Here is a 13,199-nt window from a genome sequence, read left to right as displayed (position 1 = left end):
ACTTTTGGTTACGATCAGGGCCGTGCTGGGGTTAAGGGCGTAAGCAGATTAGGGGTTTCCCCCCATGGAAATTAATGGAAGGTCCCCCATTCAGATAGCCATGCAGACGTGTGTGTGTGTGTGTGTGTATGAAAGAACACACCAAAAGGACACAGAAAACTCCATCTTACAACTTTATTAATCACACTAAGTGCTCACAAAATAACCTAAAACCTTAATTTTATTTTAACATTTTAGAGTGTTAAAGTAGAAAGCGCAAGTGGTTCATGTTCTACAAGATGGATGGTAGGAGGTCCTGAAAATAAAATAACAAAAACTCGATGTGTACCACATCCCAAGCCCTGCACCAAACAGCGATGATAGGACAAGAAATATTCACAGATCCAACTGACTCCTCTGCTCATGGAGGGGTGGAGGGGAGGAAGTTGAGGTGGGCCTCAAACAGAAAATGTGTTGCGAGCAGCAGGTTTTAAACTTTGACCAGAACTTAAGCACTGTGACAAATCTGACGGCTGAACTGTCCACTTTACTACCAGAATTCAGCGATGTTTGAGATGGAAAACGAAGATGTATTTTAAGACTTCCTGTCACTAATATTTGGGGCTCTGCTGCTCCGAACACCGAGTAAAAGCGGAAGGCTGCTTCCTGCATTCTGGGATAAATTTAAAGAGGAGTTTCTGTTCAATCCACGGCTTCTGTGACTGGTGTCAGTTTGAGGGAATGTGTAAGCACAGGGAAGAAAACAGCTTAAAAGATACATGCTTCTCTCCACTGTTGTCATCACCTGGGAAAACCCTCGTCCCACCCAGCTCAGTTTGACGAGCGGGTTCGGGCACCAACCACTCCATTTCTCCTATAAATCTGACCCGCCCTCCCATTCCCACCCCCCGGCCCCCCCACGCCTCAGCGGATGGTGTATTGGACATAAGGGACCTCCACGTCTTCGTCGTTGAGGTCGTTGCAGCAGAGCTCGAACACCAAGGCCCGCACATGCTTGCCCAGCTTCTTCTTTGACACCTTGGTCACGATCTCGGTCATCCTGGGGGGGAGTGGGGAGTGTCAGTCACCTCAAGAGATGAAGCCATCATCCTGCACACCTGAGTCACTGCTGTGAAGACCCTCCCACACAGCCATAAGCTTTCAATTAGCCAGCTGAAATGCATCAAGTACTACGAGTGTCCCAGGCCAAGTTTATACCATTAAATTTTTTAAATTCTATATATTGAATATATGTTATCTGCGGATTCCAGTCTGTTACACCCTCGACTGTACCAGACGAATGGCCCTGACTCGCAAGCAACAGTACACATTTTTAAGTGAAACTGGGGTTAACGCAGTGCGCAGTAAGGCTAAGCAATGATGTCGAGTCAGCAGCTAAAGCACATATCATAAAACAGGTTGTAGCCACACCCGCGAAGTGATTTTGTACACTGTGGTAAACCTCATTTTCAAGCTCTGGTATGAGTGTTAAATTCAGGGATGAGGCCTGGGTCTTGCCTCCAAAGCACCCATATCAGCAGAAGCCTCTATTCCGTAACTCATAATACAATGAACTCAATTACCCTCTTTTTTTTTTGCCAAGTCGCAATCTCAAGAAAGCTTCTTGTAATCTGAAAGTTCCAAAGTCTTGGATGATCTGTGTGAACATGTCATCTTCCACTAAATGGTCTCTTTTCAGATGATTCAATTTGCATTGAAAACAGCCATACTGCATCCCATGAAACGTCGGCACCGCAAATATCACCGTAGCGCTGTTTACATTTACCACTTCAAAATAACTCACTGTACCGGTAATGATGAATCACGTATAGGTTAAAAATCAATGTAAGTGTATCACGATTTAAACCGGCTGATGTGGGAAATGAATCAGTACTTTGAGTACTTTAAGATATTTTACTTAATAAAACCTGGTGCAATATCACATTTGATCTCATGACGCCAGATGTCACTGCATATTCACGCCGACGTCATGCGTTAGTTTTTGGTTTTGACAACGCGAAACAGCAAGTGAATTTGAAATTGAGGATGCATCGCCCGATCTTAAATCTGCAGTGTGACAGCATTTTAGCTTTCCAGTAATCACAAACGAAAACGAGAAAAGCACAAGCGAGACAAAAATTGCGTGTAAGACTGATAACACACAAATAGCACGACGAACATGCTTCAGCATGTCCACCGGCACCACAGTGAGCTCAACTCTCCACTGCCAGAGCGAAGATTATTAAAAGTGCAAACCATGCTAAAAAGCTGCACATGCAAGCCTTAGTTTATTTGGCAACGATTTATAATACAATTATAATGCAGCGCACCTTCATAATACATTAATTGAACATTCACAGAACATTCAATGCACCTTCATAATCCATTCATAAGCCACATGCAAGTACACTTTAATATCCTATCATCCCTTAACAGCTTTAATATACATTAATAAACATTACATGATTATACAATTATAATTGTTATATAATGCTTATTATTAATGTATATTACAGCTGTTAAGGGATGTTAGGATGTTTAGGTATACATACATGATGTTTATGAATGTTTTATGAATACATTATGATGGTGTACTGAATGTTTTATGAATGCAATATAAAAGCATTATGAAGGTGCAGTCAAGTTACCGTTTATGTACTTGTTTTAATTTATTTTGATTTGAAATTTTTTTATGGAATTTTATTCAATTTCAGTTGCACTGTTAAGGTTTTGCACAGTTTAGAAATATAAAGGAATATTTAATAAATTTGTCTGCAGCTCATTCTGTTAAATCGTGAGAAAATGGTATCTAATTGTGAGATGAGCGTATTGTTACATCCCCAGGATCGAGTCATCAACAGTTCACAGGATATCCTCCGCTTTGTGTCCCACATGTGAAAATGCATTTCGTTCTGGCCTGCCGAGTGATTCTAGTGACAGTGAATAGCTATACTCTCACCACAGGTCTCCCATTAAAAACTGACAGCCTTTCCTTTTGGATGTTTGCCCACTTTGAGGTTATACTGTTAGGGGTAGGTTGGCTGTGCTGGAAGAAAAAAAACCCCCAAAACTCAAGTGCAAAGAACGTGCCAAGACAGCAAAAGTTACGCAACATGAGCAGGGGGAATCCCCAACAGCCCGTTTGGGTCACAACAGCTGTAAAAGATCCCTGCGCCCCCCGGATCTGGAAGACCAGTGACTACCACCACAGCCCAACGCTCCACGCCCGTCGCTGATGCACTTACGGCAAGTCCAGCCTCTCCTTCAGCTTGGCAGCGGGCATGAAGAAGGAGTAGAGCATAGACACACCCTGGGACAGCATGGTGATTTCCAGCTTGTGCTCATTCTGCCAGGAATAAGAAAAACACTGGGCTTTACCGGGAACTAAGCACACCATCAGAGGTGACCGAGACCAGTGGCTCCTGTACCTTAAAGTAGTCCAGGAACTGCCGAAGGGTCATCTCCTCCCCACCAGGCGGCACACCGGTCACCTCAAAACGGTCCCACAGTGTCCAGCTCACCTCATAGTACTGCGGGACAGAGCCGTCAAGACATTAGGGGCTGAGAGGAAATGCAGGCTGAGAATAAAGGAGAAATCCCATAACTAAACAAAGGCTTAATGCCTAGGGCCACCACCTTGTGAGTGGGGGCAGCGATGGGCTCCGAGAAGGCGAAAAAGGGCAGCGCCAGGTTCATGAAACCGTTCTTGTAGGACTCAAGGCGTCGATGACCCTGAACAACCTTCAACATCTCCAGACACACCAAGCCCACCACCGCTGCCGTCGTCGTGGCGATCGCTGGGATGATCTTCCCAGCTATCAGCTTACTCTAAGGGTTGGAGAGAGCAAAATCACATTGAGCACGAGGCAGAAGGTAGGTACCAGCCAAGAGGAGGATCGGAGTCAAACCTTGTGCCTGTCGGCAGGCGGAATGTCGTAGTTCTCCGCCCTCAGATTGGAAGCAGCGACGATGAAGTCCATGTGAAAATTGGTGTCGTCATCCTGGACGGTGCGACATGGTACAGAGATCAGGAACACATCCTTTGGAGCTCAGAGAAAATTTAATCGGTGATTAACTAGCTCAGAACTGGGCTGTACCTTTTCAAAGTCGATGGCACAGAGTTTGAACTGAGACACAGTCTCTGGGGTTGGCAACAGAGACTTCAGCTCCTCCAGCCGGGAATCATCTGTAAAAATAGCCACAGGTCAGACTCTGCCAGTGACCGGTCCCTCCACCTGTTCCCTGCTCCCCCAACTGCAGCTTACCCACAGAGGCGTTGGCATTCTGCAGCTCCTGGTCTGATACATGGATTTTGACCCCTGACCGGGGAGTGAAGGTGGGCACCTTGACCTCCTGAAGGATTTGGGCCACGGCGGCACGGTCGCTGCTCCCCGGCAGCCCGTAGGTCTGTGCGAACAGGTTGGCTGCGGCCATGATGTAGTCCATGTGCAGCAGCTGCAGGGAGGGAGAACAAAGGCAGGTGTCGGTCACGTAGACCCAAAGCATCTGAACCCGATCGGTTCGTGCAGACCATCACTCACGTTGTCGGTGCTGAATTCGAGTGGGTGAGGACATCTCTTTGGACCTGACCAAAATGGGGCCCCGGAGCTGGTGACCTAAGACGGCAATATGAGTAAGAACAGAAGCCCAGAAGCTGCAGCTCAACCCAAAATCAGTCTGGACGGCAGCTGCAAGTCTCACCTGGTCCGGGGGGAAGTTGTGCAACAGCTGCCGGACGTTGTTATTGTACTGGACCTGCCAGTGGTTGCGGGCCCAGGCCACGCAGTCCTCCCAGCTGCGGGGGCAGTCTGTCACCAAAGTCCTATACACGGCCTCCAGCACCTCCAGTGGCTGGGCTCCAGGCAGCTTCAGCGTACGCTCCATAAACTTGGGGTCTCTGCAGGTGGAGACCACATTCTAACCTCCGCTCACCCGCACACCACTCAGCAGCCCCCGGGGCGGGGAGACTCACGTCAGGTACTGCATGGCATTCTCTGCTGGCTGCTTGAAGAGACCCTCAAACTCGTCACGTGCCCACTGGGGGGAGAAAAGCATAGAAGCGACAGTTGAACACTGGAGTGGGCTTAGAATTTTAAAACCAATCGCACCAAAAATTGTGTTTGGGTTGGCAACTTAATATGCCAAGGCAATACCAGACCTAGTTACTGTGGGTAATTTCCAGCCAAGTAAAACCAAAAGCCAAAAGGAGGATTCTCTCCCCAGAATATCCAGGAAGGGGCCCCACCTGCAGTGTGTGCTCTATGGCGTTGGGGAAGTTCTTCAGCGTGCAGATGGGGATGGACTTCTCGGGGGGGTCCTGGCTTGAACTGTAGGACTCAGTCAGGAAGGGAATCACGACCTGCACGTTGCCCTTGGTGCCCAGAGTGCCTGACTCCAGGAGAGGCTTCCGGTAGTAGACACAGCGCCGGTCTACATACATGCCTGCCGGTACACACCAGCGAACAAGACAGCGAGGTCAGTAGCCTGCATGTGCACATGGGTGGGCTGGCATGGAGAATATCCAAGCATGTCCAGCCTTGAGGTCTTCACAAAGGGGCGTCTCAGAAACACGTGGGGGCAATGGTGGGCTGGCTTACGTGCGTCGACGTTGTCCAGGGCGTTGGCCACACCATGCAGGCTTTCGAAGAAGTCATCATCGTAGACCCTCTCCGTGTCGGGTCCGACCCGGTTCTGGTGGCCCGTGATGCGGATGGATGGGTTCATCTGCTTGACGGCGGCAGCTGCTGTCTCACTCTTCATCTTCTGCACTCACAGTCAAGACACGAACCACGTGTGAACATGAACACCTCACCCCCTGGCATCACTCCACTAGTGCAGCTCAGCCCTACCTGAATGCCCACCCCACTGCAAAGCTCGAATGTAAAACACACACCCTGCCCCCTCCCTGATTCTAAGTAGTGAGAAAACTTAGTGGGTTCCCACATAGCACAACGGTCACTGGGACTCGTATGAACTACTTGAAGCAGTGTTACTCATTTCATTAAGAAAGACGCAGTGCTTCACTCCACACCACGGTCTGCGCCCTGGGTCCTCACCGTGACATCCCACGGCCTGAAGAGGAACTGGCGATTGAGGTTGGACTTCTCGATGGTGTCCATGTCGGTGACGATCACTTCGCCATCCCCACTGGCCAGTCCCATCATGGCAAAGTTCTTCAGGAGCTCACAGCCTATGGCACCTGCCCCAACCTAGAAAGGAGTGAGGCCACCAAATATCAAGCCATCAGCTGTTTTGGACAATGACCATTAAAAACCATTTTTGACCAAACTTGGTTACTGCTTACCAGGAAATACCTCTGTTTGGACAACAACTCTTGCAGCTTGGAGCCAAACACAGCAATCTGTCCATCGTATCGACAATTCCTCTGAAAGGGAAGAAAACAGACAGGTTATTCCAGACGCTGTGGACTGGAGATGAATCACTAGGTGTCAAACGTCACAGTGGTGCTGGCAGCTTAAGAGTTATCATCATTTTCCAACGTGGCTGCTTAACAAGGCAGTCTTGCTACTGGAGCTAAGATGTGCCAGATGTTGGCTCACAGGCGCACACTCCTCCTCAGAAAGCAACGCGCCCTCTTCCTCAGACAGGCACTCCAGGGCGTCAAAGTAGAGCCACTGCATGACGGGCATAAACTTCCCGGTGCAGGCCTGCAGGGGGAACCAAAATGCAGGTCGTCAGTGCTGCCCGGAAAGCACTTCCAGCCCCAAGGGTACAGCAAGCATGGCACGGCTTCTCTCTCACCTTCATGACCTCCTGGGCTGCCAGACCGCCGATGAAGGCATTGACAGGGGCCAGGTCACCGGCTGCCACATATGCCAGCTTCTGCAGGAGGCCTTTGTCCAGCTGCTCCTGCTTGGCACTGCCTGATTGGGCTGCGTTGACTTCTTTAGCCAGAGATACCAGTTCATCTGCATCTGACTGGGATGGGGTACCATGGAGTAAAGAAGAGAACAGACAGAGTCAGCTGGGACATCAGAATGTTAAAGGGCTCCCACTGGCTGTGTGAAGTGGGAAGATGTACCTGGCTCCAGGGTTTGGGGACGCGGCCGTGCTGCTTTTCGAAAGCGTGCAGCGCCTGGAAGCCCAAGTGCAGCTGGCCTGGACGCTCAAACTTGGCGAAGTCGGTGAGCAGAAACTCTGGCTCCGACAGCGAGGCCGGCAGCGATTTCTGCACGGAGAAGCACGAACACTGAGGATAAAATGGAGGAGAAGGGCAGGGGGGTGGAGTAGGAGCAGCACAAGGTCACACTCACAAAGCTGATCTTCTTGGGCATCTTGACCTGGGAGACGATCCCTCCACGGATGTATTCGGAAAAGGAGCTGGTGTCACAGATACTGAAGGTATATGGACCTGAAAACCAACAAAGGGCCCCCATCATTATACCCGGGAGGCTGAACCGACACGAGCCAGCAGGAGCTGCCGCACTACATACCCAGGGCTTTGATCTCCATGGGTGTGCAGCCATTCAGCTCAGTCATGCCCTGCACCTCGGTGAAGGTGATGTAGTCACCGCTCTCAAAGCCGTGACGGGACTCATCCAGGCAGGTCACCACACCTGGGTTGTCCTGGAATAAGGCAACAAAAAAGGTTACATGGGGACAGGACAGATCCTGGATCAACCTCAAAGAGCATGACAACCCCAACACAAGCACCCATCCTGCTGCTGCTTTATACAAGTTAGATGAGTCTGAAGACCGCAAGCTCATTTCAGCGCACTAGATATGTTCATTTAGCCCAGATTGAGTGTCCCTTATTAGACCATAAACCATCCCATACTGCTCCCCCCAAAGCCACGTTTGACATGGACAAAGGAGACCAGTACCTTAGAATCCCCCCCTCAAGTGGCAGTGGGACATCCCAGGACTAACCTTGGTGATCATGGAGATCATGGCACTGAGGGGCTGCTCCCCATTGGTGTCGAACACTGTCATCTCTTCACCAAAGTCACAAAACAGCTGGCTGGGAAGGCAGACAAGGAGAGGGAAACATTTACCAAGAAGCCACGAAGACAAAAGGTGGGGAAAGATCAGATGACACAACTTACATAGTTAAACATTAATTACACCAACGAGATGAACTGGAGAAGGAATCCACTATGAAGATCGAATGGTGCTGACAAACACAGACTGAGCTCCTCAGCCGATACCCTTTCCCCCCATTTAACATATCCTGCTTCTATGGTACATGTCCTACTAGGATTCATGCCAGAGACTCTGGCGCCAGAGCAGTGCGGGGCCTTACCCAAACAGGCCACGAGTATCGGCCACAATGAGCTTGATCCCTTTGCCATGGCAGAGCTCCCCAATGCGCAGCTGCTCATCCAAGCTGGAGTTGGTCAGCACCACCACCTGCAGGACGCAGAGTCAGGGAGGTAAAGGAGATCCCGGGCCGGCAGCTTGGGCCAGCAGCCGCCCTACCTAGAAGGCCGCTCACCTGGAACTGGCTCAGGTAGTCCTCGGTTAGGACGCCGGTGTAAGCCACCACGGGTACATAGCTGTTGAGCTCTGCCAGGCGAGGCTGACTGACCTCAGCACGGTTCTTGCCCAGGTCATCCTCACGTAGGTAGAACTTGTGGGAAAGTACAAGGCTGTTACTCACGGAGGGAGAGCCCACGTGCAGGCTGGAGGCTCCTCAAAAGAGCCGGTCACTCACCTGCGATGACAGATCCCTCCATTCGGCGAGGCCCTGGTCGTGCAAGGTCACGCTCCTGACCCCTCCCAGGATGACGTTCTTGGCGATCTCCACACCCAGACCACGCAGCCCAGATATCAGGACATTGGAGGTCTGCATGCGTTTCATGGCATCGTGCCCCAAAACATAGCTAAAGGAGATGGCGCAGAGGCCTGAGTCTTCGCTAACTGCAAATGCTACGCATCAGTTGTTAGGCAAGCACTTTCACTGGTTAGATTCTACACTTGTTTCCATTCAGCCACACAGATTCGAGGTCAGGATTATCTGGGACAGGGTAGCACCCTGGACAGCTAGAAGAACATCACATGAGTCACAGAAATTCAGAAGAACAGCCTGCCTTTGGATTGTGAGAGGAAATAAGAATATAAAAAAAAAACTGCCAAATCTAAGAACATGCAAACTCCACACAAAAGGAACTGGGGCCAAACTCCACTCAAACTTCACACTAAAGAAAGGCTTGGAAAGCCTAACTCACAGCTGCCTGGAGTAGAGTCCTTCGTCGATGTCAGCTTCATTCCCATTTCTAGCCATGCCCTAAAGAAGCACAAAGGGTAAGCTAGTCTCTCCTTCACTTTCAATTCAGCACAAATGACGAGCTTTACGCAATCCGACCACGGGGGCATGCGCACTTACGTTGGTGGGTGTGTGGGACAGTTCACTGCTGACACAGTTGGAGGAGGAGCTGTGGGATTCCGTCTTCGTCTCTGATTCTGACACGCGACGCTTCTTGGACAGCGGCGAACTGGACATCTTAACACAAGGGATGAAAGGTGTGACCGGTGAAAAAATTGCAATCTACTCCCCCCCCCCCCCCCCCCACTCAGAGACGATTGATGTTCCTGTGCAGCTGCAGTGCGGCAGATACTTCTGTGAAATGAATGGCTTTCGCTTGCACAAGACGCCGAGGAAGTCAGCCACAGACCACACCTCTTCACACCAAACTTCCATCTCCATGAAAAAGCCTCAGCGCACCTGGCGCAACATGTGAGCGAGCTGTATACCCAGAGGTGCCAAGGGCCTTAATACTGAATCACTAATTGGAACAACCAACCATGTGAACTTTCTGATCTGATAATCCGTTTGACGGGATAGTGTTTGGACCTTCTCGGCACAGATCTTAAACCGGATGATTTGATCTACGCGGCAGTCTGCATAGGAAACACAGTCCGTATAAGGAATGAGGGTGGATGCCAAAAAGAGGCTGCAAGTTCCTTATAAGTGGTGAGAATTAGGTACCTCCCAGCCCAGCTGTGGGAGTAGTCGGGAGGGAAGTCAAAAACAGATGATTTACCTAAATAGGCCATTACAAGCTCAGGAAGAGGGGGGGGGGTTTCTCTCTCTCTCTCCTCAAAAAATTTGAATTCATTATTGAAAAAGTACCTTATACACCAAAACCTAGATAAAACGTGAAACATCTGTAGTGTATCAATTTAAGATCTTGAAAGATGTAATAAATTAATGTACCTTTCATAGAAGTCAGAGTGACTGGGTTTCATGGGCTTCCCCCATGCAATCTGAAAATGACACTCTAGGGGGTGCAGTAAATCCAGGAAGCAGTTTACCAACTCGTATTGTTCCAACTCAGACAACAGACCTGACCTTTGTCAGAGCAAAGAACCCCTAAAAGGCCTCAACCCCCAGTGAAAGGTAAATCCCCTAAAATACAAAGGCTTAAACAGATATGAATACAGAAGCTGGTGTGAGAGTCACCATCCAAAACCTGGCTGTGAGACACCCAGTAAGCACATGGGCCTTCAGGTGACGTGCCGCAGTCCTGCTGATGTCAAATGGCAGGAAAGCGGGCCTGCCACCTGGCCTACTGCCCGACATTTTACTGGCTCATGGGCACCATACCAACCCTCTGCTTCAGCTAAAGGTTAAGCTATAGGTGTGCCTGAGCAGCCCAGGTTAGCGGCACCTGAGGGCACCACACAGGCAGAGTACGCTGACCTATCCTGGTTCTGGCCATATATTACCAAGTTCAACAAATAGCTATACATAATATGCCTTCTCATGTTACTCACAAAAACACAGGAATAATTAAATCCAGAAACAAGAAACCTATGAAAGATCACTAGCAAAGCTAAGTATCACGGCTCTTCCAACACCAAACCGTATGCTGAACGGAACAGTATGGAGGCAAGGCCTTTACCAATGATTCTGCAGTCTGGACCAACTAAGCAGGTCAGTTGTGCAGAGGCGTGGCCCAAGAGCAGGACCGAACTGCAGAATCCGAGGTAAAGGCAAGACAACGAGAGAGCATCTGAACTATAGAGTCTTTGGAATGGCAGGACAGACACTGCGGGCGGATCCAGACCAGAGTCAGAATGAGCAGGACTAAGACAGACTAAGGGCGCATCCGGCCACTGCCAGTGGTACGATACAGTGCTTCAAAATGCTGAATCATTAGATCCACCTAGGCGAGCTCCTCTGCAGAGCAGAGCTTCAACTGCTGCCCTAGATTTCTTTTTCCCTTAAAGCAGCCCACACAATCAGACGGTAAGTTATACACGTTCTCTTTTTTATTGGATTTTATTGTGTGTCAGAAAGCCTGACATTTTCACCGCTTGCTGCATCCCATCCAGCTGAATTACACGGGTAATTAAACGGAACCACGGCAGCTTGGAATACGCTATAGTGAGTAAACCAGTTAAATGTCTACCCTACTTATGTTACGGTTACTACACGCACGATTAGTAAACATAACTAAGATAGAGTAAACACTAGATTGGAGGTCAGACCTCCCCAGGGGTTCGTATGAGGCGTAGCTTACCTCATTATGTCAAACTCAAGCCATAGTCTTTCCTTTGTGGAATGAGTCTGAAAGCAACATTTTTAAACAGTGGGCCCAAACCAACCCGGACAACCATCCATTGTCCCATCAAGTCCATTCATTCAGAACGCTAACTAGCTACCCAGAGGACTAGTTGACTGCCTGACCAGGGCCTGGTCCTTTGACGAGCTAACAGTAAACACATTTTCATGAGCACCACACCTGATTACCCGAGCTGATGTCCAGGAACACGCCCGTTAGTGTAAAACAAACCAGTCAATGGTGCTCTTCACCGAACAGCTACCCGCCAGTAACCCGGCGGTTCTTACCAATATTCCTTCTCTGTCCTCCCTCAGCGCCTGCAAACCTCCCTTCTATATAAATCCGGCTTTGTCACAGTCACCCGCCTCCTCCAAGCAAAAACGGAAACGTAGTTCTGAAAGCGCCGACGTGTAGTGGAGAAACGCGTCGGCCCGGGAGCGCCGTCGCAGGTTTCGACCAAGTGTCGAGTCACTCTGAGCGGCTGTTCCTTCTTCCTGGTATCGCCGCAGACGGGAACAAAACCAAAATGGCAGCTGAGTGAAGGAGGAGGGGGGCGGAGGCGGAGCCTGCCGACGTATGTACGTCCACGCGTACGACGGAAGCTACACGTAAACAAATCTGGGACCGCTCATTGGCTAGTCTAACTCGGCACTCGACGAACCGCGATCCTTTCCTTGGCCCACAAGCTTTCGCGTGGACGATGAACAGAAAGTCTAACACCCGGCATGCAGGGAAGGCAACTGCTGTAACAGGCGCTAATAGAGTGCTGTGCAGACAAAGCATGATCTACAGCTAAAATACAGTCGTCTAATTTGATTAATTGAATGGTTATTGCAGAACGATTGCTATCAAGGCATACTGCAGGTGATACAAAATTAGATGTATTCATATTGATCTTATCGAAGTGTAGTTCGGTATTCAGGAAAAACATCAACGATTGAGTGTGTTTGTCAACTGTAACACAATGAACAGTAATATAGTAAACCTAAATATCAAACTGTGTAGCATTGCAATGACGCAAATTCCAATTATACTGCAAATGATTGTCTTTTACTGATTTAAATTGAGATTTATACATCTCAGTGTATTAAAAACAGTAACATTCACCAGCAGCATCTGTGCACCTATGCCGATTCCACAGTTCAGATATAGCAAGTATTTAAAATGATTAAATCATAACACACTTAAATTATTTTATATTTCTATCATAATCACCTGCTTGCGAAATGCAAATGTGCTCGAAATAATGACAAACAAGTGCAGCGGTATATTGTATATTAAACCAGATGAGTCTGAGATAGTCTTGGGTCTCTAAAAATACACAAAAGAAAATCAACAGGAAGTTGATGACCAATACTTCACAGTTAAATTAGAATCGCATATATGCACGTCTTAGTTAAGGTTACATGCAGAAGGGTTTAGAGACGAGTTGAGTTTACAAAACGCCGTCATCATCGCTTGCAGATCCCTGCCTTATTCTCCCATCACTTTTAACCCTAAAATCCACGAGATTTGACCCCCCCAGCGGCCGAATTTAACACTACCACATTTTAACACAATAAGTTACACAGAAAAAGCAAGCAAATGGAGATGGCATCCCTCGAAGGAGGGGGATAAAGAAAGACGCCAGAGATTTCGGGGTTAGTGCTGAAAATCCGTACAGGAACTCGAGCAGAGTGTGGGGGGATGGGG

At 48.9% G+C, this 13,199-nt stretch overlaps 1 protein-coding gene across 1 annotated transcript; it reads right to left on the bottom strand.

The window, feature by feature from the left end:
* Positions 1 to 160: 160 nt before the first annotated feature.
* uba1 (ubiquitin-like modifier activating enzyme 1) lies at positions 161 to 12,066 on the bottom strand. The gene is made up of 26 exons (XM_049022196.1): positions 11,795 to 12,066; positions 9,326 to 9,442; positions 9,168 to 9,226; positions 8,654 to 8,822; positions 8,435 to 8,569; positions 8,243 to 8,349; positions 7,870 to 7,960; positions 7,434 to 7,566; positions 7,254 to 7,351; positions 7,022 to 7,168; positions 6,742 to 6,918; positions 6,540 to 6,647; positions 6,284 to 6,364; positions 6,036 to 6,188; positions 5,577 to 5,742; positions 5,225 to 5,421; positions 4,952 to 5,016; positions 4,681 to 4,876; positions 4,521 to 4,595; positions 4,245 to 4,434; positions 4,077 to 4,165; positions 3,888 to 3,980; positions 3,616 to 3,807; positions 3,408 to 3,509; positions 3,225 to 3,325; positions 161 to 1,039 (listed from the first exon to the last, which is right to left on the bottom strand). Exons 2-26 carry the CDS (start codon positions 9,440 to 9,442, stop codon positions 904 to 906), a joined length of 3,177 nt encoding a protein of 1,058 aa, XP_048878153.1. The 5' UTR covers positions 11,795 to 12,066; the 3' UTR covers positions 161 to 903.
* Positions 12,067 to 13,199: the final 1,133 nt, after the last annotated feature.

Source organism: Brienomyrus brachyistius, chromosome 8 (genome assembly GCF_023856365.1).
Source record: "Brienomyrus brachyistius isolate T26 chromosome 8, BBRACH_0.4, whole genome shotgun sequence".
Classification (NCBI taxonomy): Eukaryota; Metazoa; Chordata; class Actinopteri; order Osteoglossiformes; family Mormyridae; genus Brienomyrus; species Brienomyrus brachyistius.
Note: the sequence above shows the minus strand (reverse complement) of the source record. Positions and strands in the feature narration are given on the sequence as shown.

Excerpts from the sequence above, each read along its gene's own strand:
- uba1 (XM_049022196.1), bottom strand. The coding sequence starts at position 9,442 with ATGTCCAGTTCGCCGCTGTCCAAGAAGCGTCGCGTGTCAGAATCAGAG. Across the intron at positions 7,961-8,242 it reads GATACTCGTGGCCTGTTTGG|CCAGCTGTTTTGTGACTTTG; the intron begins GTAAGGCCCCGC and ends CTGCCTTCCCAG. Across the intron at positions 4,166-4,244 it reads GAATGCCAACGCCTCTGTGG|ATGATTCCCGGCTGGAGGAG; the intron begins GTAAGCTGCAGT and ends CTATTTTTACAG.